At 50.1% G+C, this 25,795-nt stretch overlaps 2 protein-coding genes across 5 annotated transcripts in view; one reads left to right on the top strand and one right to left on the bottom strand.

Moving 5' to 3' along the window:
* The window catches only part of LOC138521770 (butyrophilin-like protein 9), a 379,874-nt gene that overhangs the window by 160,562 nt on the left and 193,517 nt on the right, over window positions 1-25,795 (top strand). The gene's annotated exons all lie outside the window — the stretch shown is intronic.
* Window positions 1-25,795, bottom strand: part of LOC138521769 (E3 ubiquitin-protein ligase TRIM39-like) — a 189,521-nt gene that overhangs the window by 28,735 nt on the left and 134,991 nt on the right. The window contains exon 5 of the mRNA XM_069634836.1: window positions 5,021-5,130. Within this exon, the coding sequence (XP_069490937.1) occupies window positions 5,021-5,130 (110 nt within the window). The remainder of the gene's footprint in view (window positions 1-5,020; window positions 5,131-25,795) is intronic.

Raw genomic sequence — 25,795 nt, 5'->3', positions numbered from 1 at the left:
GCTTTTCATAGGATGCCATCTAGTGGTTTGTGCTAACTGTTGCATCGACTTGTTTTTCTCTAAGTTGATACTAACCCTCCTCTACATGTACTGCCACCCATGATCCTTCACACAGAGGTCCTCGGATTAAATGTTTTTCTGCCCAGAGGCCAGTGCATGAGTTACATTTTTTATTAGGGCCTTCACTCCCAAACAGGCAGTATAGGAGGGCGCATGCGATTCTAAGCAGATACCCAGTAAAACTCTCTCTCGGGCTTGTAAGTAATGCTGATCTTCTGATGCTTGTGACTCTGCATAGACTCACATGCTATACATAGACTAGCAAGTAGTACCCGATTAAGGCGGTCGAGAGCCAAAGGTACAGTAGTGAATGAATGCCTTAAAACTGCTCGTTTCACCTGTCCGCCCGTTCCTGGTTGTGCATCTAAACAATGCTGTGTGAACATGTGCGCATTGAACTCCATGTTGCTGCTTTACATATTGCTTAAAGTTGTACATTAGCAATAAAAACAAGTGTAGCTCCCGAACTACGTGTAGAACAGGTCTTTGGTGTAAAAGACTTGTTATACACTTTCAAAACATCTACTAATCAATCTGACAATAGTAGTTTTGCAACTGGATCTCCCCCTCTGCCCGTTGCCACGGAGACCCAAATTTTTTTTAAAATAAATGAAAATAAAAAAATGAAAAAAAAAAAAAAAACAGAACACTGCTAAATGCTAGACTGGAGTCCATCAAATAAGGGCTACAATTAGATTTCGATGAGGAAGCGCTCAAGCCAGCTTTTGGGTGTCAAGATTCATCCAGTACTTCGGAGAAACCACTGGGCACCCAGGAGCAAGTACACAACCCACCACAAATCTAACTTCCACAGGAGAGGCATACTAACGTGTTGCCCATTATGTATGACCAATTATGTTTAAATGTGTCCTAATTCTTCTTTATCAACAATTCTCAATTACTCACTGTGAATGTGAGAGATGCAGGATTGTGAGGTACCAGTTGGTCTGGGGAAGCAACAGTAGCTGCTGGTTTCAAGCTAACCAGGCTCTCCTAAGCTTGAAGCAGGAGCCAAATAGCTCACAGCAATTTCAAACCCAGTTAATGAAGGAGGTAACTATGCTTGTTGATGGGATTTACTTGCTCTCTAGTACACCAAATGACAAATCTTCCATTTATTGAAGTAACAGTGTCTGGTGTTAGGTTTACATGCCTCCTTTAGGATTGCCATACACTATGTAGGTAGTTACAAGTGACCACATTCAGGAGCTAAGTTGCTATATTGGCTCTTCGAGGTGTTGGGTGTGTGTGATCTGCTGCTGTTGAGTAGGCAGACTGCATGTTATTGGAAGACATACTGAAATGTTTATTTAACAGGTGGAAGTACCACGGCTGCATCGCCCGCATTGGTGCATCGAGAATCCTGGCCAGCTGTTCATCATGCCATTTGTGTACAACTGTGCGTAGAGGTGGTGCTGGGGAAAAGTATGTGCACAAATATCCCAGACCACTTTATCCATAGTGCATTGCCTGGAGACCCTAGTTGTAGGTGCAAATAGTGGGCATGTTGCATGCTCTTCTGTTGCGTAGAGGTCTACTGTTGGTTTGCCCCGCATAGCTAAGATCTGTTTTGAGTATACTGGGGTTTACTTCTGTGGGAAACTAAAGGGTGTCTTACCCACAAGTCCCTGGGGAACTCTCAGGTGGCCAGGGCACAGGCATTGGCTTTGGATCCAGACCCTCGGGGTAGACCAGTGCAGGAGGATCACCTGGGTGAGGGGTCTTTGAAGAGAGGGGGTGAAGCAGCCGATTGTGAGCCACGGTATACCCCCTTTTTTGTTCATCTACCCCATCCTATTTTTTCAGATTCTCCGAGGTCCCAACCCTCCCACTCCTTTTTACACAAACAATGGGCTGAGGAAGAGGGTGACGGAGAGTAACAAGACTAACTCTCACATCGTACTGACATGTCACACTAATCGTGTCAGGCAAAGTCAGGCACTTGACGTCAAGTGCATACACCCGATACCAATTAGCTCTACTCGCACAGATAAAAAGGCAGAACCTAGAGACACACTGAGGAAGGTGGAACATGAGTACGAGCAGGACTTCCGGGGCTAAGGCAAACCTACTGGAGCAGAGCGACAAACCAAGGGACGAGAGCAGCGGGTCGAAAACCCCAGGAGTAGCCTACGGGAGGTTGTTGCCTCCAACAGGCCACGAAAGACATGTAGAGAAGGCCAGATCCCAAATCAGGAGGCTACATTGTGTTTCAAGGACGCCAGCAACCCTCCCGGGTGAACGGCAGAGTTGGGGAGGCAAGGCCAAACCTGTGGTACTAACCTTGACCCGTGATTTCTAAAGAAACGCACACCGCCGGTGAGTTGGCAAGCGACCTGAGAGACTAGTGCATGTTAAAGAAAGGTTCAACCATGGAAGCACATGTTTAAGAGAAGACATCTTGAATTTGATACGTCTGATGAATTTGTTTAGGGCCCTTCGATCTAATATTGGGCGCCACGGACCGTTTTTGAAAAAAAACAAAATTGAATTCTACCAAGAATGGAACCCTTTTCCCTTCTGGTCCTGTGGTAGACGTTCTAATCCGACTTTTGCAGAAGTTGGTCTACTTCCAATTTTAGATGCTTCAGCAGATGGACCCTTCGAGCTTATGGCGGCACAGAAGGTGGCCGGCCCATAAATACTATAGTGTGTCCGGTTCGTAGCACTTATAACACCCACTTGTCAAACGTTATCTTCAGCCAATGATCCAACTGTTGGCTTATTTGTCCTCCCACATGGGTGCAATTTGGGGGGTACACGGGCACCATGTCATTTCTGTTTGTGCTTCAGCTCCTCTGGCCTGGTCTAGACCTGAAGTCACTATATCAAGAATAAATTCTTCCCAAGGGTCTTTACGGTGCCTCCTGCACCAGTGACATGTCACTGGATTCCTCTGTGGTCACTGAACAACGTACACAGCAACCACATTTGGAAACTGCCACTTGCAGATTTGCCTTTTCAGTACCAGCGCACTGCTCTCCTGATCCTCCAGATCTTTCTTCATCTTGAGGGCTTCCCTCCAACAGGCACAGCTTCTTGGGATCATTTTGCACAAACAGTGGCGTCAGAGATTGCCCTTATTTGCACTACTTCCGTCTGTCTTCTCTTTAGCTTGCCAGCTTAGATGGAAAAGCTTAGTAGCCAGCGAGAACAGGGAGGTTCTGTCAGACTATGGCAGACTTTAGAGGAAGAAGAGGTACTAGACGTTCCAACCTCACCTGAAGGCAGGGAAAATAAGTCAAGTGTAAAAAAGAATACCCAGGGAACCAGGACCCTTGAACAGGGAGGCGATTTGGTGAAGAGGCCTTCCCATCATACCCCCAGCCACATGTCCCTAAAATCATTGGGCAGCAGACTTGTTTTGGGAAAAAGCCACCTGTGTATCAGACCACTCGAGAAGAACCTAGGACTTTGTCAAACCGGTGTCTCTTTGATCCCACAGGACCTTTACTACAGACTCTGAAAGGAAGTGTGTGCACCTCAAAAAAGCACAAACCAGAAGACCAAGGCCTGGGTGATCCACTATAGATCAACTCCAAGAGCCCAAACCAAGAAGAACCCCTTTCTTTGCTCACAAACCATTATTGAAGTAGCCAAATTCCACTTTGTTAGGAAAACAATCCATTTCCCGGAGCCTTCTTGTGTCGGACTCTTTGTGCTTTCAACTCTTGCTGCACATGATAAAGGTCACACAATAACTTGGGAGTGTCTCTAAAGGGTGGGATGTGCAGTGAATTAAAAGTCCCAGGACTTCCATTCTTATCTGGTCAGATCTTGCAATGTTGCTGGACAGGGTCTGAAGCTGGGAAAATGAACATGCAAGATTCTTCCTTGTGTCCACAATGTGTTGATGGCAGGGCTGGTCACCATGGTTACCGGTCTTATAAATAGGTGAGCCACTTGTGAGCACCCCAATACGATCCGCCATTTGCACATGAAGACCAAAGACTGGAATTCATTTTAGTGTAATATCTGGAGATCTAGAGGTCTGCCCTAGACCGGAAATTAAAGTGGCAAGAAGAACACAATGAGTTCAGACAGCTAATGCCACAAATCTATTTAGCAAACATGGAGCTATCCAATATAATAACCTCCTCCGTGATCTGCTTTCTGCCTGCAAGTGTCTTGCGCAAGGGTATGCTCTGTCAAACAATGGTCACGCAAATTTCTGTTTTCTAAAATACAGGATGAAGTAACAGATCCAAGGTTCAACAATTTTTGCTCTAAATTCTGATGGGCATTTGCAATCGAGAGACGAGCAAAGCCTTCCATGTACTGATGTACAGTGCTCCGCAAAGCTAGGTCTGTGCTCAAACACTTGGCCAATCACAAGTTAGCAATGCATAACAAAACAAAATCTAAGATTCTTCAACAGTGTTTGCTCAAGATTGTGGTATGTCCAAGATAGAAAGTAGATCAGAACCACATGGATCTACAGTCCATAATACATTCTGATGGCAGCCATGCGTTTCTGTACTAGCTTCAGATTATATATAGTCATCCTGATATTATACAGGATTGGTGTTAGGACTGGAGAAGTGTTTGGGGGACACTCTCCCTGCTTCAGATACATACTCCTACACAAGTGGGAATCATTGTCAACACCATGCTTCAGTCTGCAGTCACCTGCAAGGACATCATCAAGCCTTGTCGAAAACCCAGAATTTAATTTCACTGTGCATCACCTGGGGTTTTATAATGCACACTACACCTGTGTCTCCCACGTCAGTATATACAATGTCAATTCTTTTAAAATACTTTAATGGTTCACCCCTTTATAAACGTACTTAGCATCAATATAGTAATAAATGTATTAACGCATTTAAAAAAGCATCCCATTTGGTCTAGCTGAGACAATCTCTATAGTTCCAACTAAATAGTACCATGGAGACAAGAAATTAATGTCTCTGCACCTTCCATTTTCCACACCCAGTTTACAAAGAAAAGTTATTTTTACCTTTGAAATTTTTCATTTGGTGGGTTCGGGTGGTATAACTTTTTTCCACAGTTTGATCATTCTTCTGTTGAGTTGGCACTGCTTCTGTCTGAGCAAGTGGGTCTTTTTCCCTTGTAAGAAGAAACAGGCAGCGTTACTATAAAGGGCAGGATAAAAAAAACTCTAGCTACAAAGAGGTGATCATCAGAAACTTTAAAGATAGTTAACATACTACAGGGAGATTCTAGCTACAGTATAAACTGTTAAGGAAATCAGAACAATTTGTTCTGTGTACATCATCAATTTCAGAGAATATAACCAAATTAAAAATAGAAAAATAAATAATTCGGCAAACCAGGAAGGTTATATGAAATGATTGTGAAAGGCAAATAGTAGAGAATCTCTAGCTCGATTAGATAACATCCTAAAACTTGCTTGAATACTAGGGGGTCCCTTCACCAATTATAGCCCCAAATACTACCACCCCTGCCAAACACCCTGCCACCTACCTCGCACTACTAAATAGTTTTAGCTTGTATGCCTTACAATTTGCTCGAGAAGTTTACTTGTAGCGCCCAGGAAAACTAGCAATATACACAACATTAAGAGAAATGGCAGACCTTGGGGTTGCTTGTACACACTTAAAATCAGCAAAAGACGATTCCAAGATGGCTGCTGGCAAGTAGAGTCGCAGCTTGTCGAGCTCCAACCCCGAAGAAGCCCAGCTCGGTGTGGAGGTTCTGAAGCTCTGTCTGGGGCATAGAAGAAACCAGCAGGCATCGTTGCGAGGGACATCAGGAAGGCCCCCACGCATATTCCAACTTGGTGGAGGCGGACTATAGGATAGCGGGGAGCCCTCCGCGCAACAGACTTGTGCTGTGGAACTGGCCTACCAGCCTTTTGAGAAACACGGAGCAGAGCTTCCGCATTGCCGGACCTGGCTCAGGCAGAGGGGCCGCCCCTTTGGCATGGTCAGAAGGCACAAGAGAAGCACTGGCCAGGGGGAAGCCCATCCGACCATAATGCTACGGAGGCCCGGCCTCTTACTTCCACATATCCAGAAGCTCAAGAGGAAGCCTCGTTGCGGGCCCAGATGAGCCGGGGGACACCTGGGTCCGTTCCCTTCCCCTCGTCGGGGCTCTTGAAGACACGGGGCATCAAGTGCACAGCAAGCTCAGCTTGCGAGGACCCCGGGCGCCAAGAACATGTGGTGAGCAGCAATCCTCCATTTTTTGTGCATACTTAATGACACAGGGTGTGAGGAAAAGGAACACTTTGAGGGCCTCCGTGCCTAATCCTGTTTTGCTGAAGGTGGTCAGGAAGCGAACAGGGAGCCCCACCTACAGAGCGTGTGCCAAGTCCTATTTTAATTACGACGCAACAGAGGCCTTGACCCCCTGCCACCCCATCTCCAGGTGCACATTTTGAGACTCTGCATCGGGCGCAGTTCAGCCGGGGATACCTGGGTCTGATCCTCTCCCCCTGCTGGTCCCTTCACAGAAATTGGCAGCAAGCTAATGGGCGCAAGCATGGCCAACACTGCTGATGAGGATGCCGGGCCGCAAGATAGCACAATGAGCAGCGGGGGTCACGTGGGCACAGCGGGCCAATCTCTGCCTTGACTATGTTCGTCCAACAACACAGTAATGATGAAATTATAAGTTACTCACTGTAGTGACTAACGTACTCTTAGTCCTTAGTCCCCTTTCCTCCATACTGCATGGGCGTCCCTTCCTAGGGACGGGAGACAATCTTTTCACCAGAAAAAACCTTCCCCTTTAAATTTAGAGGTGCGCAGCCCTGAGAGCATGCGCTGCCCTGACTCCGCCCTCCAGCGCCACATCTCAGTCCCCATTGACGTGTTGACAATGGATTAACCTTGCCTACTGACACCAGTTTTATTAGGAGGGAGGATGGTGGGACGTATGGAGGAAAGGTGACTAAGGACTACTTAGTCACTATGGTGAGTAACTTATAATTACTCTATATCCCTTACGTCTCTTTCCTCCATACTGCATGGGCGATTACAACTGAATGTAGCCCCTTGGTGAAGAGGAGACCCTACTTAAGCAAACAGGTTTCTAAGGACCGCCTGTCTGAAAGCCATGTCTGATCTAGAGCCGGTGTTCAAAGAGTAATGATTGCAGAAAGCCGAAGGGATGGCCCATAAGGCCGCCATGCTTATGACTTGCCAAGGGACATGTCGCTGGAATGCAATGGCTGTTGACTTGGCTCTGACCGCGTGGGCGTGCATGTTGGCGGGCAGCGGCTTATGCTGTCCCTCGTATGCTTCCTTGATGGCCGAGACCATCCACTGGGCTATAGAGGCCTTGGATGCCTGAAACCCCGGTCTTGATCCACCAAAGGTGACAACCAGTGCGTCCAACTTGCGGAAGCCCTTGGTCCTGTCCAAGTAGAATTTTAGGGCATGCCGGACATCGAGGCAGTTCCATCTCTTCATTGAGATGGAAAGCGGAAGGCACCTCAGTAGTATAGGGCTCTGAGGCGACTAGCGCCTGGATTTCACCGACTCTGCAAGCCGAAGTGAGGCCAACTAGCAAGGCTGTCTTAATGATGACCAGCCCGATGTCTGTGGACGCAATCGGCTCAAATAGTCTGTGTGCCAGGGCACCCAAGACTACGTTGGGTTCTCATACAGGGTGTGGCCTCTTGATGGGCGGGTAGAGTCTGGCGAGGCCCATCAAATGCTTCTTGATTATTGGGTTGGAAGAGGAGAATACCTCTTCCAGAGTTTCTGTAGGCCCCTATATAAGTGCAGGTGTCCAACTGCACGCCTGAGTGGGTGAGGTGCGCCGAGAAGGATAGCACGTCGTCCAGCGTACATGCAAGGGGGTTGATATACTTAGAGTCTGCCCAGTGACAACCTGGTCCACTTGCTCTTATACTGGGTCCTGGCAGCCTTGCTCCTAGCACCCTGTATGATCTTTAGATTAGCCTGGGAAAGGTTGAGGTGCCCTAGCGTGACCTGCTCAAGAACCATGCTCTGAGGGCTAGTTTCTGTGGAGCAGGGTTGGATGACCCTGCCCCCCTGTTGCGCCAGAAGATGGGCTGGGCCCGTCAGAAGGCGAATGGGTGGTCTCTCAAAGGCTGAGCAGCTCCGAGAACCACGGCCTGGCTGGCCACCATGGAGCTATCAGAATGAGGCTGAGGTGGCGAGACTCCTTGATCTTGCATATCACCCTGTGGATCAGCAGCGTGGGCGGGAAGGCGTATGCCATCATGCCGTTCCACTGAATCTGAAATGCGTCACCCAGGGAGCCAGCACCCTCCCCCTGCCAGAACACAAACAGATGGTGCTTCTTGTTGTCCCAGGAGGCAAGAGTGTCCCCACCTGCTGAATATCTCCTGCAGCACAAGGTCATTCAGTTGCCACTCTTAACTGTCCGCTCCTAGCCTGCTGAGCCTGTGTGCCTCCAGGATGAATTCCCCCAGAAGGTGGGCGGCCGTGAGGTAGATGTTCTCCAGGGCCCGTTCCCACAGTCTGCACAGTGGAGGGGAATCTGGTACCTCCCTGCTTGTTGACATAGAACATGTTGGTTGAGTTGTCTGTCTGAATGAGGACGAACTTGCCCCCGATAACCAGAAGGAAGCCTCTGAGCGCTAGCCAGATGGCCTTTAGTTCCAGTCAATTGATGTGGTACTCCTGCAGGGTTAAGGTGCCATGGACGCAGTGGTTGTCCAGGGTGGCCCCCCCATCCCTCGAGAGAGGAGTCCATCGTGATGGTGACCTGTGGGGTAGATTGCCGGAAGGCCTTGCCCGTCCGCAGGTTGCAGTCCGTGGACCATCATGTGAGAGCCGGGTGGAGAGAAGAAGGAACGTTTATCATCTCAGCTTGAGAGCCCCGCTCCTGGTTCCATGATGCTGCGAAGTGCAGCTGTATCCTCCTCCTGAGTCTCATGTGGGGGGCGGCCAATAGGACCGCTGCCATGAGACCAAGTAGGTGTTAGTACCACCAGGCCAATGCCACCTCTCTGCTGAGGAAGTACGCAGTGGTCCTCCTGATGGCCATGATCTTGACCTCTGAAAAAAAAAAAACTCTTGGAACACGTGTCCCAGATGAGCCCCAAGAACATCAGTCTCTGCATAGGCTGCAGCTGCGACTTCTTGAGATTGAGCGAAAAGACCAGATCGTGCAGTGTGCTCATAAGAGCGTGAGAAGTGAGGTGCACAGCTTCCGGAGATAGTGCCCTGACGAGCCAGTCATCGAGGTACGGGTGGATGTGGTGGCCCTGGGCCTTGAGGGGGGCCGCCACTGAGTTAATCAGCCTGGTAAAGACCCTGGGGGGCGAGTTGAGGCCGAAGGGAAGCGCCTTGTATTGGAAATGGTAGCCCATGATTCTGAATCGTAGAAAAGAACAATGAGGCTGCGAAATCGGGACATTTAGGTACGTGTCCTTCAGATCCAGGGAGCACATCTAGTATCCCCTGCACAGTGTCTCCGCTATGAGAGCTGGCGTAACCATATTGAATTTCTGTAGAGGTAGGGAGAGGCTGAGGGTGGAAAGGTCCGGCACAACTCTCAGGCCCGCCTAGTTCTTTTCTTCAATGGCGAAAATCCTGGAATAGAAGCCCAAGCCTCGATGGGAGGCTGGGACTTCCTCCACGTCTCGCTCTCGATGAATGACCAGAGCCCACCAAAAGAGTTGCTGTCCCAACCTGTGGGAGTGGAGGGGAAGAGGGAGGTGAGGCAGGGATGGGTAGACGGTACCCTGTGGAAACTACAGAGGATCAAGGGGTCAGCGAAATTCCAACGCCAGAAGTGTGCATGGAGAGCAAGCCTGCCCCCCACTGGAGACACGTGGACCCGGAGGGGCGTGTCATGCCTTACCTGCCCTTTTTTTTTGTTTGCGCCGATGTTGGGTCGGCAAACGGTCCAGGTGCCTGAACCTCCGCTCTTAGAAGCCGCAGAACCTCCGTTTGTACGCCCCTTGTCGGAGCGCTGCTGTGACTAAGTGTACGCTTTGGGTGTGGTCTTTGTAAGGATGGATAAAGACTTTGCTGTTTGCGAGCGGTTTTTCCTTTTATCCAGCTCCTCGTCCGTAGTGGAAGATAGCACCCCCTTCGAATGGCAGGTCCAAAATGCACTCCTGCACATTCGGGTTGAACTTAGTAGCACAGAGCCAGGCTGTTATGCCTGTGGCAATGCAAATGGCCCGGCCAGAGGTGTCAATGTGGGCCACGGTGTACTCCATGATGTCTTGCGCCACCATTTGAGCCTCTGTTAGTCCTGCCTTGAATCGCAATTGGCTCTGCGCCGGAAGCTCCGCAATTTCCCGGCAAAGCCTCTGGTTAACGGCTGCCAGCATGGCATCCACGTTGGCATGACAAAGATTCAGTGAAGCCTTGCAATAAAGCTTCTTCCCTTACGCCTCCAAGATTTTCTCCTCCTTGCCTAGCAGTGCCCTGACGAAGAGGTTGAGGACCACTGAGGCTTGGAGTAGAGTGATGCTGCAGCAATCACCAAAGAGTGTGGCTGAGGATGGGCCGATAGCAAGAGTGTATCCCCTTCCATTTGCCTGTACTTGGCGTCCAGGCGTCGATTGACCGGCTTGAGCCACCCCCCTTTTTGGACGAGGCGACAACGCCCTTCTGCATCGGGATGCCCGTTCTAGCCAAAGGGCGTAGCGTGAGGACCTCGGCAAGCAACCCCTCTGCTGGATGCTGAACTTTGGGTTGAAGAAGGCCCTAGTACTCCGCCAGCCCTGCAAGACGTTTGTGGAAGGCCTTGGCTGACGGTGTGTCAGGGGTCCTCTTCCTCGTCTGTGTCCACCTGGGGGTCCGGAGGGTCCGGCCCTGGTGGAGGGGTGGGCACCGAAGGCTGGGGTGTGGAGACCAGAGCTAGAGGCTGCAGCAGAGGCTGGTACGGAACCACCTGCTCTATTGGTTGAGGGGCCGGAGTGGGCAACAGGGGCTGCACTGGGGCCTGCGGCACCTGTACTGGGTCCTGCGGCGCCAGAGCCATTGGTGGGAGCACGTCCCTGATGGCATCCATGAGGAGAACCCCGAGGAGATTTCATGAGCCTGAGGAACCTCTCGAAGAACTGTTCCTCGCAGGCCGGAGGGGTGGTAGGCGATATTGACGGGGTAACAGGCGGCTGCTGCATGCCCTGCCCATACAGACGCAGCAGGAACCTACCCTGGGCAAATGAAGGATAGGCTGTAGGCCACGTACCTCGTTGACACCAGTCCCACCTTGACACTTATTCATCCACCGCTCCCTTCCCTGGAGCGGTATCTGCCGGGTGTCCATAATGTCTGGCACGGCGGCCATCTTGTCGAGCGTCGTGTTGCTTGGTTCACTGGGCCAAGCCTCCTCCAGGAGTGTGGATCATGAGGCGTACCCTGCACTTCAGATTGAGACCTGGTAAGCATATCATCCTGGGCGGAGTTGCCGGTAGTGCCGCGTATAGGTGCCCCCTCGGACATGTAGCTGGTACTAGGGTGTGGCCCCTCGTGTGAAGACCCGGTAAAAGAACCTTTGGTTCCTCAGCACTGTCACCGGGAGGATCAACTGACCCCTTGGCCTGTAGCTGGATTAGCCTCGCTACTCGTGCTGGTATGAGAACCAGAGGTTCCTCCCACGCAGGCGAGTCCTTGGAACAGAGTCTCCCTTGGAGGGTGTGCTGGAAAAGAGTGGCCCTACCTTGGGCCTGGATCAATGCTTGACGAAGTCCTTCAGGTCCTCTGGAGGCGAACCTCTGGAAGAGCTCCCTCCACCTGGCCAGTCTGTTCTTCAGAGACCTAAAAGAAAGCACATTGCACACGGTACAAGCTTGCCAGCCGTGGACGGGGCCAAGGTAACGGAGGCAGAGCGTGGGGGTCTGAAGCCGGAAAGAGTCGATCGCAGGATGGACACCTGCTGAACCCTGTTGAAGTCGACATGCGCCAGGGAGGAGCGTGACGCCTGAGGACCAAGTACCTAAATGAAAAAAAGACAAAAAGACAGAAGTATCCGTGCGTGGAATTACATGGCCAAAGCCAAACCCAGGAGTGCTGGCGAATTCGGCCGTTCTCGTCGACGCGGAAAAGGGGACTGGGGTGTGGCGCGGGAGGGTGGAGTCAGGGCCACGCATGCTCCCAGGGCCACCCCCCTCTAAATTTAATGGGGAAGAAGGTTTTTTTCTGGTGAAAAAGGTCCCATATCCTGTCCCTAGGAAGGGACGCTCATACAGTATGGAGGAAAGGGGACGGGACGTAAGAGTAAGACATCCTCCTCCTGCCATATGAGGAAAGGTGGGCTCTTAGGCACCAGTAAGTAGGGTCAAACAATTCTCATCACCCGGAACATCCGGGAGGAGATACCACGGTAAGCCCCCCAAATCCACGGTTGTCTGGTGCTCACCACCTATTCATTTCAGGTCTTTTAGTGAGTGTTTGAGGTTTGACACACTTGTACCCGTCGGATAATGGAGAGCCAGCACCTGTTCCTTGGTTAACTGGTCTGTTCAGAAGGTTGGTGCCTGCAGACTGACAGATCCTCTACATCAGAGTGATCTTGGCGAGGTGCAGTCAGGCACAGATTCTGCATGGTCCTCTTCAGTTTGGCAGAGTCTTCGTGCAGGGGTTTATCCCCAAGCTCAACTAAAATTATTAGATACAATTATGGATGCAAACTCTGGTGTGTGCTCCCCATCCCTCTAGGGAGGCATCCGTGGTGACAGTCTCCTGGTATGGCAGGCTTTGAAATTGCGAGCCTTGGGCGATGTTGGCACAAACACCCCACCATACTATCGCCCGACGGAACTCGTCGTTGAGCAAGATCTTGTCCATGAAGCTTGCGGACATCTGCATTCGACAGGCATCCAGGATTCCTGAAGGGGTCGCATTTGCAACCTGCCGCACCGGACGAACAGCGCAACCCAACAACATTTCTCTTATCGATTCACAGTTCTATTTGGACTGTTCAAACAACTCATCAACCGGACAAGATACAACTCCAGTTAACGTTCTGCATGCAAGCATCTCTGCTAAAGCAAGAACGCAAATCCATAACAATGTCCTTGCAGCATCTGCAGTTGCGCTTGCGCCCTTCACCAAATTATATGAATCCCTACAGTCATTTAGATGACCAAGGAGCTGTGATTCAAAACCTGGTTCAAAGAATAGAAAAACTTGACCTTTTTACAGAATTCCGTTAAACGCAGATAGCTAAGGACGATGACCTATCGATCACATGGCAAGAGCGCCTCAGCGCTTTGGCCGCAAGACATCACTGTCAAAAACGACAAATTAATTGAAGGATTGCTAGATGCTGTGAAATGGATGAGAAACAATGTCAACAAAGACCTACAGACCCATACAACGACATCTACCCTACAAAGTAAAGCAGCTGTCTCAGATGGTGATGTTCGACATCCAAATGTGACAAATTCTGTTTCAAACAGTGCTGGCTCACCATCAAATGCCGATATCCTTGTTCCATCGTTGCCACACTCTTCCCTATCAGAACCGGATCTCTCCCAGGTAGTATCAGGCCCGAAGAAAAATGCTGATCCCTCATGGAAGGAGATCTCCCCTCTGGTGAGTACTCCAGCGGCCCACAAGGAAACCCCCAGCGAGATTTCAACCCAACTCGTTCAATATCTTCAGTGGCCCAGCCAAAACCATAGCCACAAAAAAACATTTAAGATGGGATCAAAGCCTGACAAAAAGAAAATAACTAAATGTGGACAAAAGGAAACAACAAAATATACATCAAAATGTAAAAAGATTCATACGAATCTTGGCAACACCAAAAAAAACAAAAAAACAAGTCTGACAGAAAAAATGGTCAATCAGAACCTGATTTTCCACAAGCACAAGTGCTTGTTCAGGTAAACGGATCAAGCAAAGTACCGACCAAGCAGACAGCCAAGTGCCGACAAATGGACTCTGACACCAAAAGCTCAGACAGCTCTGCAGCGGAAAGTTCTGTAGATCTATGTAATCTATCCACATACTCAATCAGAAGTGAAGCTGACTTCGATTCCTCCTCTGAGGTTCCAGCAACAATCCTTATTGATAAATCTACAGAGAAGAAACTCCTGTCAAAAGCTGAAGTGATCAAAAGCCAAACTCGTGAAGCATCAAAAAAAGGAAATCTCCAATGCTTAGAAGGTCCCGCACTCTCCTGTAAGCTCTAAGCTAAACCCGAAGCAAACAATGAACCAGAGGAAAAATGGACTACACTTCCATTCCAGAGTAGATGGCAACAAAAGTTCAAAACCTAACACGAGCTTATGGAAACTTCGTCTCCAGAACATCCAAACTGACGATAACTAAGTAAACCTGAACAGAGCCAATGTCCTGAAATTATTTGCCTGTGTTCCACAACTTCGGACAATAACGACCGACGATATAAAAATCGTCAAGTATGCAACAGAAAAATCTACAGACCAGGTCTTGCTGCACATAACATCTTGTGCAGTAAAAAACATTCTATTACCTGCCATAGAAGAGCTGCTCGTCTTCGGATTCGACATCACCCTGGAACCTGCCTCGACAAGGCAAAATGGAATACTGAAAAGCCCAACAAATACAAATGAACCCCAAAGTGATGCTCGGATGTCCTTATGGAAATCATTATCGTACCCTCAAAGAACACGAGATGACCTGGAATGCAAAGCCAGAACCGAAACTCGTTTGAGAAACGATCACTGTCAACAACAATGAGTGACACGGGGGCGTGGCCTGGAACTCATGGCGAGTAGAGGCTGAGTTGCTGAGCTCTGGCCGAGGCATCGTGTCTAGATACTTTTCGCCCGATTTAAACTAAATCTACGGCGAAGAAAAGCGGTCACGAACACAGCAGAAGCGATCCCCAACAGGATTCTACAAGTTTGCAGAAAAATCGGATCCTTCGAACCTGTGTGTTCTTACCCTAATTGATCCCCCCCCCCCACCTCCGCCTGGACCCAAGATGGCGACCGGCCTTCGATTCCAGCGCCGTGCGGGATAGAGCGGCTGCGGAAGCCGTCGCTCCAGTGTACAAACAAGGTGGAACATCGGACGCGAATCGCGGCTGCGGAGGGGCCCACCCTTCTGCCCGAACTCACTCAGGCACAGTGCGACACTCGACCCAGGTGACCCGCACCACGCAGCGGGCTGCTGCCCCCAGCGAGGAGGAGAAGACCAGCCGGTCGGAGGGAGGAGCGGAGGATCCGCCCCGGAGAAGCTGGGAGCAGGTAGCCGTGACCACTCACCAGCGCTGCTAGGGTTGCGATCCAACTCGCAGCAGAAAGGAGTGATGCAAATCTGAGGCCGGCTGGGGAAGTGAAAAGAAGGCAACGCACGGACCCTACGAAAACGGGAGAGCCCTCCCTCCTAATCAGCCCCGAACCTGTCGGCCTCAGCGAGGGAGGAATCAAGAATTAGAGGCAAGGAGAACTGTGAGAGGGGCACAGTGGCAACAAGGCCACCGAAACCTCCCAATAAACTAGAATACTGGCACACACCACCTGCACAACCGCAGGCCCCCCCCCACACAAACGCCACCTGCACAACCGCAGGCCCCTCCTCCCCAGAACCAACCTGAAGGTCTGAGACACTGGTCATGTAACGCTCACCTGATTCCCGTAGAGGCGCCGGTCTTGACTGGGCGTATACCGTATCTTCAAAGGTGATGTGTAACACACGGCTGGCTCTTTGGGCTGGACCTCTGTGCACTGTATGTCTGACTCGAAGGGTAAGATGTCTGCAGATAGAAAATATGGGATTAAGGAACTGGGTTATTGAATGTCTCTCTCTTCTTCCCTTTCTCTTCTCCTGTAGAACCCCAAAGGTTAACGCTCTCACCTTAGGTAAGTGAACGCCGTGCTCTCCATCTGCCTCGGGGCAGGGTGCTGTAACCAGTTTCTTCACTGGATAAGGGGAGCAGGCCTCTTGACTTCAGAGGACTGCTGTCCGTCGTTTACTGCACGAACGGTAAGTTTCGAGTAATTCTAATGTCTTTAAAGTCTTTAGTAATGATGTTTCTTGTTTTGCAGGGTTCCGGCGATGGCGGATGACGGGCTGAAGTGAGTTGAAGATGGAGCCCGTGTGATGAATAGCAGCGCCTGGAAGCACGTAAGTAAGCGCTTGTTGCCTGCTTCACGATGCGCTCTAACTGTCTTTTTATTTTGCAAGTACAAGTTCGGAGCGGCTGCAGGGTGCCGGAATACCCACTGGGTTAGATGTGGAAAGGAGTAATGGCACGTGAGTATTAAAGTTCCCCAATGTCTTTAAACGCACCTTGTTTTGTCTTTCAGATGCGGGATGCAGCGCCGAAGGCCTCCGGAGCGTGCGAAGAGTTGGTAAGCTTTTGTCTTTCAGATGCCGGAATGCAGTGTGAAGACCTCCGGAGCGCACGAAGAGTAGGTAAGCCTTTGTCTTTCAGATGCCGGAATGCAACGCGAGGCGTTGGTGACAGCCGATGGACCAGGTAAGTGAAGAGCTGTCACTGAAGACCGTAATGCTAACCTGTTCTTTCTTGTCTTTATAGGTGTTGCTGAAGACTGGATTCAGGATGGTAAGCCTTTTTCCTTAGGCCCAGGATCAGATGCAGAAGACACGATGAGCGTTCTGCTGCAGAGGATGCAGAATAACGCAAAGCAAGATTCATCCATCGGGTGTGGTTTAAATAGCCTCCTGTAGTGCTTAGGTGTCTCCTTCCACAGCCACGCCTATGTAAGAAAAGAGTTCCTGCTTTCCAGAAGAGTTCCAGTGTTCTGAATCTAGGGAGTGGCTCCTGCCCCACCCAACAGGAAAAGTAGTTCCAAACAGAAGAGGATCAGAGGCTCAACTGGCAGGCAAGTAAGCAGCATGGTCTGCTGCAGGTAAGTCCACCCAAGCATTATGAGCCCGGCGCTTCCAGCGCTGGGACTGGGCATATTTATGAGCCTGGTGCCACTGGCGCCAGGACTGGGTCCAAAAGGTCCCAATTGGGACTGGTTGGCACTCGGAACCTGGGTTATGGATCTGCTTCCAAGGGAGTTGGGAAAACCCTGACCCTTTGGAAGCAGAGATCATGACAGGTCACAAGTGGCCACAAAAGGACACCGATCCATCACCAGGGGAGTCCTACACACCATAAATTGACACTTGAGTATACCCCAGTGACACCCTGAATAACGCACTGTGAATGCTGGAAACCACGAGTTCAGCCCCTGCCTACAGCAATCCAGGCTTAGTACACCCACCCAGTCCCACGACTATCCTCCTAGGACAACACTGTGGACCAGAACAGCCTATCCCCGGAGTAGATTGAACAACGCTCTAATAAAATCCTCAACATGGCCGCCAGAAATAAAGGAAAAACTACCACTATGGACACATGTCTCCACTAAAGCAAAGACCCCTGTGCAACCTCGCCCCTCCACCCCTGAACCTGCGCAGACAAGAGAAGGGGAACCCTCCGACAATCAATCCCAAGTGCTGGAAGCTATCGCATCACTACGAACATTCATAGATTCCAGAATTGACGAATTTAAGTCTGAAATCCAACACATGTGCCAGGATGCCCGAAACTTAACAGTGACAAATGCCGAGACAAATAGAAGGGAAACATCAGACGATACTACAGAACTGAAAGCTAAGGTTGCGGACCTAGAGAAGAAAGTAACTGCGCTTGAGGCAAGGTCTGAAAAGGCCGAGGGTCGGGCTAGACGGGGCAATGTCAGAATACTTGGGGTTCCGAAGGAAGCGAAGGCTCGAATCCAACGGCCTACATAGGGACAGAGTCCCTGTTACAACAGGAGATAGGCGCTGAGAGACTAACACAAGGATTTTCGGTTGAAAGGGCGCACCGATCCCTACAGAAGAGACCCCCACCGGGCTCTCATCCTCATCCTATAATCGCTAAAATACTTGAGAAACCATCTTGAAGTACTCTAGAGAAGGACCCATAGAGCGTGGAAACTCCAAAATAGCTATTTACCCAGATTACACCCAGAAGGTACAGCGGGAGAGGAACTCATTCGTGCCAGTGAAAGCGAGGCTCAGACAATGAAACCTGAAATACATGCTGCTTGACCCTTCCAGACTGAAGGTAATCTATAAGGGCCGTGCGTTTTTTTTAGAGACCCCTGCAGCCGCCAATATGTGGCTGGAAGATAACCTGGCAGAAGGCAAAGACACCCAACCTATGGAAGACTGAGGAGAACCCCATAGAGGCACGCGAGAAATGGAATGACATAAGACCCACAATTTCAACGCAGCATAAGGCAAACAAACTAAGAAGGTAAACCACACAACAGTTAGCCACATCGATGCGGCCCTTGCTCGGCCTCCCGCCAGGCAGAGGGCACGACCCCCACAAACAGTCCAGGAGAGGCCAGTTGCCTGACCGACCCCACTCGTGCCCGATACCCGGATGGGTTCAGACGGCGCGAGAGCGCCTGAGCACCACAAGGAAAATGTAGTTGCTGGGTGCACCAGTTCCAGTTATGTTAACTGTTTTGTTAGTTACACAGTCTTCAAATCACTAAGGAAGAAGAGGCATGGGGATAGACGGACCCAAGAGTCAGTGGTGAGTCGACTCTAGAACCCAAACGAGAGATCCCGTAACCTGGAACAGAGACCACCCCAAAATTCCTGGGGAGCTCGAAAAGAAAGGCCCACAACATCAACTCAATGGCATCGCAACTTAAAGTGATGACATGGAATGTGAGAGGGATGGGCTCAAGTCTAAGAAGGAATCGGATCCAATCCTACCTGCGCAGAAAGAAGGTCTTGATCGCGATGCTCCAAGAGACCCACCTCACGGAAGAATCCACGTCCAAACTATCTGAACGATGGGGTGGGATCGGAAGAGGGGCACCTTATTCCAAGTACGCAAGGGGAGTGTTTACGTGGGTAAACCCAAATGTGCCATTTCAACTGCTGGGCCTTGAAGCCAACAAAGAGGGAAGGTACTTAATAATGTGGGGAACCATTGAACACACGACTGTGTGCCTAGTAAACTGATACCTCCCACAAAATGGAATACCCTCTCACCTCAAAATGCTATGCGCTAAAATGGTGCACCACAGAGAAGGAACCTTTATATTGGGAGGCGATTTTAATTGCATCAGAGATTGATCCATGGACAGGGCGGAGCCCCCTCATCAACTAAGTAACACCGCAACTGATGCACTAAACACAATAGAGCACCTCAACTCGGTGGACATCTGGAGGGAGCAACACCCCACTGAGAGGAACTACTCCTACTACTCAGCCCCACACAAAATCCACACAAGGATAGACTACCTGTTCATAGACCGAGAACAAGTTTTGCTGGTAGAATCCACAACATATCTAGGCAGATCCATCTCTGACCACTCACCGCTAGTCATGCAATGAAAACTCGCGGGGCCTAGACCACCAATCCCGACGAGGAGAATGCCAACATCAGCACTCACTGACCATGCATTCAGAGAAGAACTTGGTACCAAATTAGAAGACTATATATACATTAACAAAGGATCTGTGGCAAGCTTGTGCACACTATGGGAAGCTATGAAAGTAGTGACACGAGGTGAAGTAATATCAGGAGCGGGGGGTATCCGAAAGCAACTGAAGGCTGAACTAGAGGAACTAGAGGCTGAGATAGCACACCTAGAATCCAAATCTGATGCCACACCAGAGAGGTGGAGCTGAAAAAAATCTGAGAGGAATGCCAATCAACCTGGAGCAGATTAGCCAAATTTGACTATGCAACATACACTGCCAAGACACACAAGGAAGCAGATAAGCCTGGCAGACTGCTGGCTTGGTTGTGTAAATGTGACCACCCAAGACATCTTCAGTCCGAGATTACAGATGAAGGTTGGACAACCCACAAGACAGAGCAAGACAACAATGCATTTGCGGATTTCTACTCCAAACTCTACACGCACAACAAAAAAATACCCAGGGAGGACATCGGTCGACCAAAGAGAGTCACTAGATATGGAGATCACTACAAAAGACGTGACGGAAGCTATTAGATCACTAGCTACATGCAAGGCCTCCGGGAGCGACGGCCTCCCGCCTGAATTCTACAAAACATACGAAGCAACTCTCACCCCGATCTTGCACAAGGTATATATAGAGGCATATGAAAAAGGGATTCTACCCAACTCTATGAAAGAAACGAGAATAATCCCTATGCTCAAACCTAATAAACCCAGCAACGACTGCGACTCATTCCGCCCACTAGCGATGTTAAACTACGATAGTAAGATTCGGACTACAATTCTGGCCAAGAGACTGGCGGGGGGTGGTGGGAACCGTGATCCACGATGACCAAAATGGTTTTGTCCTGGGGTGCAACACCACAGCCAACCTGAGGAGGCTCCAACACATCATGTCAGAAACCTACTCGAGGGATGAAGATCTGGCAGTACTTTCGCTTGATGCCATAAAAGCCTTCGATTCCATATACTGGGAGTGGCTGGTTGAGGTGCTGAGGGAGTTTGGCTTTGGTGAGGGCTTTGTGCGATGGGTCAAGGTGCTATACAACTCGCCACTAGCAAGAGTGAGAACCGGTAGAACGATGTCCAAACCCTGGGAGATACTGCAGGGCACCAGGCAGGGATGCCCACTATCACTGATTTTGTACATCCTAGGCCTAGAACCAGTAGCCATTTATTTTAGGAAACAGTTTTTTGATGCGGGCATCAGGCTGGGTAATGATCACTCCATAATATCACTGTATGCAGAAAACGTTCTCCTATACCTGAAGAACCCTCAGCTCAACGCAAAAGTCACATTAGATGCCCTCGACAACTACACACATTACTCCGGGATTAAATTCAACAGGCTAAAATCCTGTGCGTTTCCACTGACTAGACTCAGGGGCTTGAATGAATCCGACTTACCAGATGTTGGGATAAAATGGCGGTGGGCGATGTTCCGATACCTAGGAATCAACGTGAAGCACACACCGGAGCTTACCCATGAACATAACACTGAAGCAGTAATAAAAAGGCCTCCACAAATCATGAAATTTTGGTCGAAACTAACGCTTACAATGATGGGCAGAGCAGCAATTGTCAAAATGATAGTCCTTCCCCGATTCTTGTACTATTTTGTGAACGTTTGCCATTATATCAGACCTCCCTTCTTTAGGAAGCTGGAGACACTAATCAGGGACTTCATATGGGTACCATCCAGCCATAAACTATCTGTAACTACACTTACGCTCCCTTACAAAGAAGGTGGGATACAGCTACCAGACCTTCAAGTGTACTACTTAGCAGCACAGCTCAGCCACGTGACGAAGTGGCTCTCAGACGAACCGACCGCTGAATCTGGGCTACTGCGACAAACGTCCTCCAGACTATTCCCTAAAGAGACACTCTGGAACCCTCTGAAACTGTCACACGATGTCCCCATGATCGTAACACTAGGCAGACAGATATGGTCCAGAATCAGTTTTATCCGGCAGCTGAAACACCCTTACTCCCCCAACACGCCCATCCTGGCAGACGCATGCAAGACCCAGACAGATCTGATTATAGCCAGAAGCTGGGAAAGAGCTGGAATCTATACATGGGGAGACATGTTCGCAGAAGGCACATTCAAAGAATTCAAAGTGCTGCAGGCAAATGAAGGACTCATGAGCGGCCAGTTTCTATGGTACCACCGACTCAAGAGGACTGCCAAGAAAAAATGGAACACATGGCCAGAGGAACCCACCCCAGAACCCCTTCTATAGGAGATGCACGATCTCGCAGATGGTTGGAAACCAGTGGCCCGACTCTACAGACGGCTGATGGACAAACCCAACCCCAAAAGCGCAGCATTGAAGGAAAAGTGGGAAGCAGAACTAGAAATTACACTAACCGCCAAAGAATGGGAAAGAATATTACTTTACCCCAGAGAGGTGTCTAGAAACGCCAGATACAATTGAACGTCTTATACAGGACGTACATGACCCCACAGAGGGTGGCCACCTTCAACAAGCAGACATCGTCAAAGTGTCCCTGGTGTGAAGACGACAAAGCACACCTGGTCCACATGTTCTGGACTTGTACCAGGACGACGACATTTTGGTCCATGGTAAAACAAACTTCACAGATGCTGGGCTAACCAGATACGAGTGGAAAGAATGTATACTAGGAGCCCACCCCAGATTGCGCAAATACAAGCATTTAGTCAAACTGATGGACATAGCGTGCATTCTCGCAAAGAGATCCATAGCAATGGCATGGAAGTCGCCAGGGGGCCCGAGACACGAACGCTGGTTAAAAGAGCTGGAGAGATGGACTGAAGCAGAGACCAGAGCCTGGCAAGATGGAACCAACGCAAGTGGTGACAATGCGAACAACACCCTCGAATCATGGAAGGCCCTGCTGCGCAACATACAATTCGCCGCCGATCATAAACCCCCCTGAGATCACCGCCCAATCAACAATCTGACTAAGAACCACCTAACCCATAAGAGCCCCTGACATGGATCCCCTACAACCCCTGAACTGCTAGTCGCCTACCCCCTTGCCCAAACAGACTGCCGAGAACAATATAACATACCACGAAGACTGTTTTTGGTTAACCGTTGAATGTGTTAATACCTGTTCATTGTTAAAATGTGTATGTATTTGCACAAATACCAATAAAATACATTACAAAAAAAAAAATGAGTGACACAGACCAAGCAAAGGCTGCTTTCCTGGAACACCCGTGGATTCACTCACTTGTTCAACTACTTCACAGAATCCTTAAATGATGTTTTCGCAATTTGCCTTCAAGAAACCTGGCTCTGCGATGCCCCACCCGAGACGGATACACTACCTTTTTAAATCCAGCAAAAAAAAAAAAAAAACAAAAAAAAAAATGTCAAAGGTCGTCCATATTCAGGCCTACTAACATTAGTGAAAATACTTAATTGCATGACTCCCCTAGTATCGGTAAATCCGAATCCATGTGTACAGGGTACGCTAATTCAAATTGCCGCGAAGAACTCAAACAACCACAGTTATCTACTTGTAATCAATGGCTACTGGAACCCGGCAATGATCTCAAACACGCACTTCATAACTTCTGTAACTAATTGACAATGCTTTTCTCAACTACACTGACCCATCAGTGATTATATGCAGCGAACTGTAGTTGGTTTTGATTCAACCATGTTACGCTCACCTGGTATCCACCGGGACGCCACCCAGCCAGCTGGTCGCTGATGCCCTTCTTGATGGTTTCCCTGTGGTCTCGGTGTCAAGGGAATTCTGCCTGGAAAATGAAGACTGTGTCAGGACTGGGCGACCAAGGTAAGCAGTTTAATCCCCCACCTCCTTTTATTTCCAGCCCCTCCAGGTTCTCTTCTCGCCTGGTTGCTGGATCGGTGGGCTCTCCGTCCTGCTCTCTGGGCAGTGGCGCGTTGGCTTTTGTGGGCGCTGGCGGTCCAGTTACTTCACTGACTGCGGCTCTTGTAGTGTCTTTCAGGTAGGTCTTATTGCAATTAATGGCATTGTATTTCTTGCATGCCTTTTGTCTGTTCTAATGTCTCTTTATCTCCACTAGGAGCGTGGAGTGTCCACTCGGAGAACGGGATGTGCTGGTTCTCACCGGGAGATGATGGCGCGCTATGATGCGGTAAGGAGGCGCTTTGCGCAGCGCAGCAATGCCTTGTCCTCACGGACCTGTGTTTTTCCCTTTTCGTAGTTCGCGGAGAGTACCCAGCGCAGATGGGGTTTCCGGAGCAGTGCCGGTCGAGAAGTAACCAGCCAGGTAAGTCTTTAAGCGCTTTTATGGTTGTAATGTCTCTAGTACCTCTGTTAATGTCTTTCTCCTTTTCTCAGGTCCCTCGAGCCAGGCGGCGAACTCCTCCAACAGAGATGCCCAGGAGCTGTGAGCAGAGATGAAAATTGCAGGTAAGATTCTGCTGCCAACAATGTTTTCTTTGTTTTTTCTGCAGGTCCGGAATTTGTCGGGTTCGCAAGAAAGCTGGACACGGTGAGCATCACGTTGCTAGAAGCAAAGTAACGTGAATCGTGTGTTCTTGTTCGGGTGTGGTTTAAATAGCCACTGTTAAGTAGTCCAGGTAAAGTAGTCCGTAGGCCACCACACCCAAAGTACTAGAGTGCATAGCTTGGTTCTAGGAACCCAGCTATGTGGATGCCTCCATGTTGGCTGAAAGCCTTAATAAAGTAGTCCCTTAAGCAGCTGCCTCTCCCATCTGATGAGCCTGGCGCCAAAGGCGCCAGGACTGGCCCCAAGAGGGCTTGAAAAGTGGAAGTCTGGCCTTATTAAAGATCCGAGCCCTGATTCCACCTGGCTTGTGGGCTTGCCAGTGGGCGTCAGGGCTGAGGGTCGTGACAACCATCAGACGTTGGAAAACGTTCAGTTACCCGAAACCGAAGTAGCTGAACGAGGGCAACTCTGGTCACAAGCCCTTGATTCACAAAACTGTCAGATGGTCAACGGTAACACCAAAGGTGACCAACCCTGTAAGACAAGCTGGAAACTACTCCAACGTAGAAACACCTTAGATTACATCTGGGTATCCCGAAATGTATTTGAAAGAGTAGAATCCCTACAGGCAGTCCCGAAGGACTCTAGTGATCACGATATGCTGTGCCTTTCGTTGGATCATGAAGTACACTTACAGCCTGACAAATATGAAGTACCACTGTCAATAAATGCATCAGGAAATCAGCTAACAACCAACGGCCCGCTAATTCAGAAACTAGCCCCGAGCCTTACCGATTCAAACAATGTCGAATATGCCCCGATGCTGGCCAAGTTTATGCTGAAATCTACTAACTTAAGAGTATATGTCCGACTGCGCATGCGCGCGCGACGCATGCGGAACTAAATACATCGGCTCCCGGCGGCCGCTACTATTATCCTGAATTTTTTCCCCTTTACTGGAATCAATCTCGCCTCAACCGCCCACCAGCAGAGGCGGACCCACTAGAGCTGCTGGCGCTGCACTCCGGAGAAGAACTGGAGCGGGGGACGCCAGAACCAGCCCGCGGACCGCTGGCGGATGACTCGCGGCCATTGTGGCGCGGGCGGGCGAAGAGGATCGCCCCTCCCCCCCTGAGATGCTGAGAACGCTGTGGCTCCCAGGCGAGGTCGACGCTTGAAACAAGACCCCGCAACGCTCTCCAGGCGCCGTCGAGCGGCCGCTGAGGCCCCACCTGCTCCACCCTTGGGAAAACAGTTGCTCGCACACCTCTCGATCTACGAGAGAAACGCATCCCGTTAGACTTCGCAGCCTGGGCCTTGCACCGCCAGCCTTCCCCTCGGGTCTCCTCCCTCCTCCCCCCGCACCCTCTCATCAGCAAGACTGCAATACCTGGGGTCGAGCAGCAGCCGGAGCCGTGAGCTGCGCTCCCCCGCTGAGGGAAGACGCGCTGCAAACAGAGGCACCCGCGGTAAGGTACACGGGTGTGGGGGGTGGATGTTTTGCTTTGTTTCCCCCCCCACCCCGCGACCCTTTTTGCAACTAGCCTGCTGCAGAGGCCACAGAGCCCGCGAGGGCCACAGCTGCGCCATACACCAGCACCAGACCCAGAACGTTGTCACGACCCACGAGTCACAAACGCAGCAAAACGACACTGGGAGTGTGGGGACGAAAGGATCCTCTTCTCACAACCAAGTGAGCCCCCCCCGGTCCACGGTGGACCCCAGGACTTGGCGTGAACTGTGGAACTGCCCTGGCCCACTCTTGGGACCACTCCGGGCGACTTAAATCATCGCTCGAAACGTAGTACACGCGGGGGGCCACCCTATGCAGTGAAGATAGACGCTGGTCAGCCCACAACAGCGGATGAACAGGGGCACAGTCCTCCTCACGAGACCCCTACGCACTTTGGCCTAGATCCCAGATACCACGGGGGCCACTCTATATG

The sequence above is a fragment of the Ambystoma mexicanum genome, chromosome 13 (assembly GCF_040938575.1).
Source record: "Ambystoma mexicanum isolate Mex_15411 chromosome 13, UKY_AmexF1_1, whole genome shotgun sequence".
In the NCBI taxonomy this organism is placed as follows: Eukaryota; Metazoa; Chordata; class Amphibia; order Caudata; family Ambystomatidae; genus Ambystoma; species Ambystoma mexicanum.
This window is presented reverse-complemented; position numbering and strand designations above follow the sequence as displayed.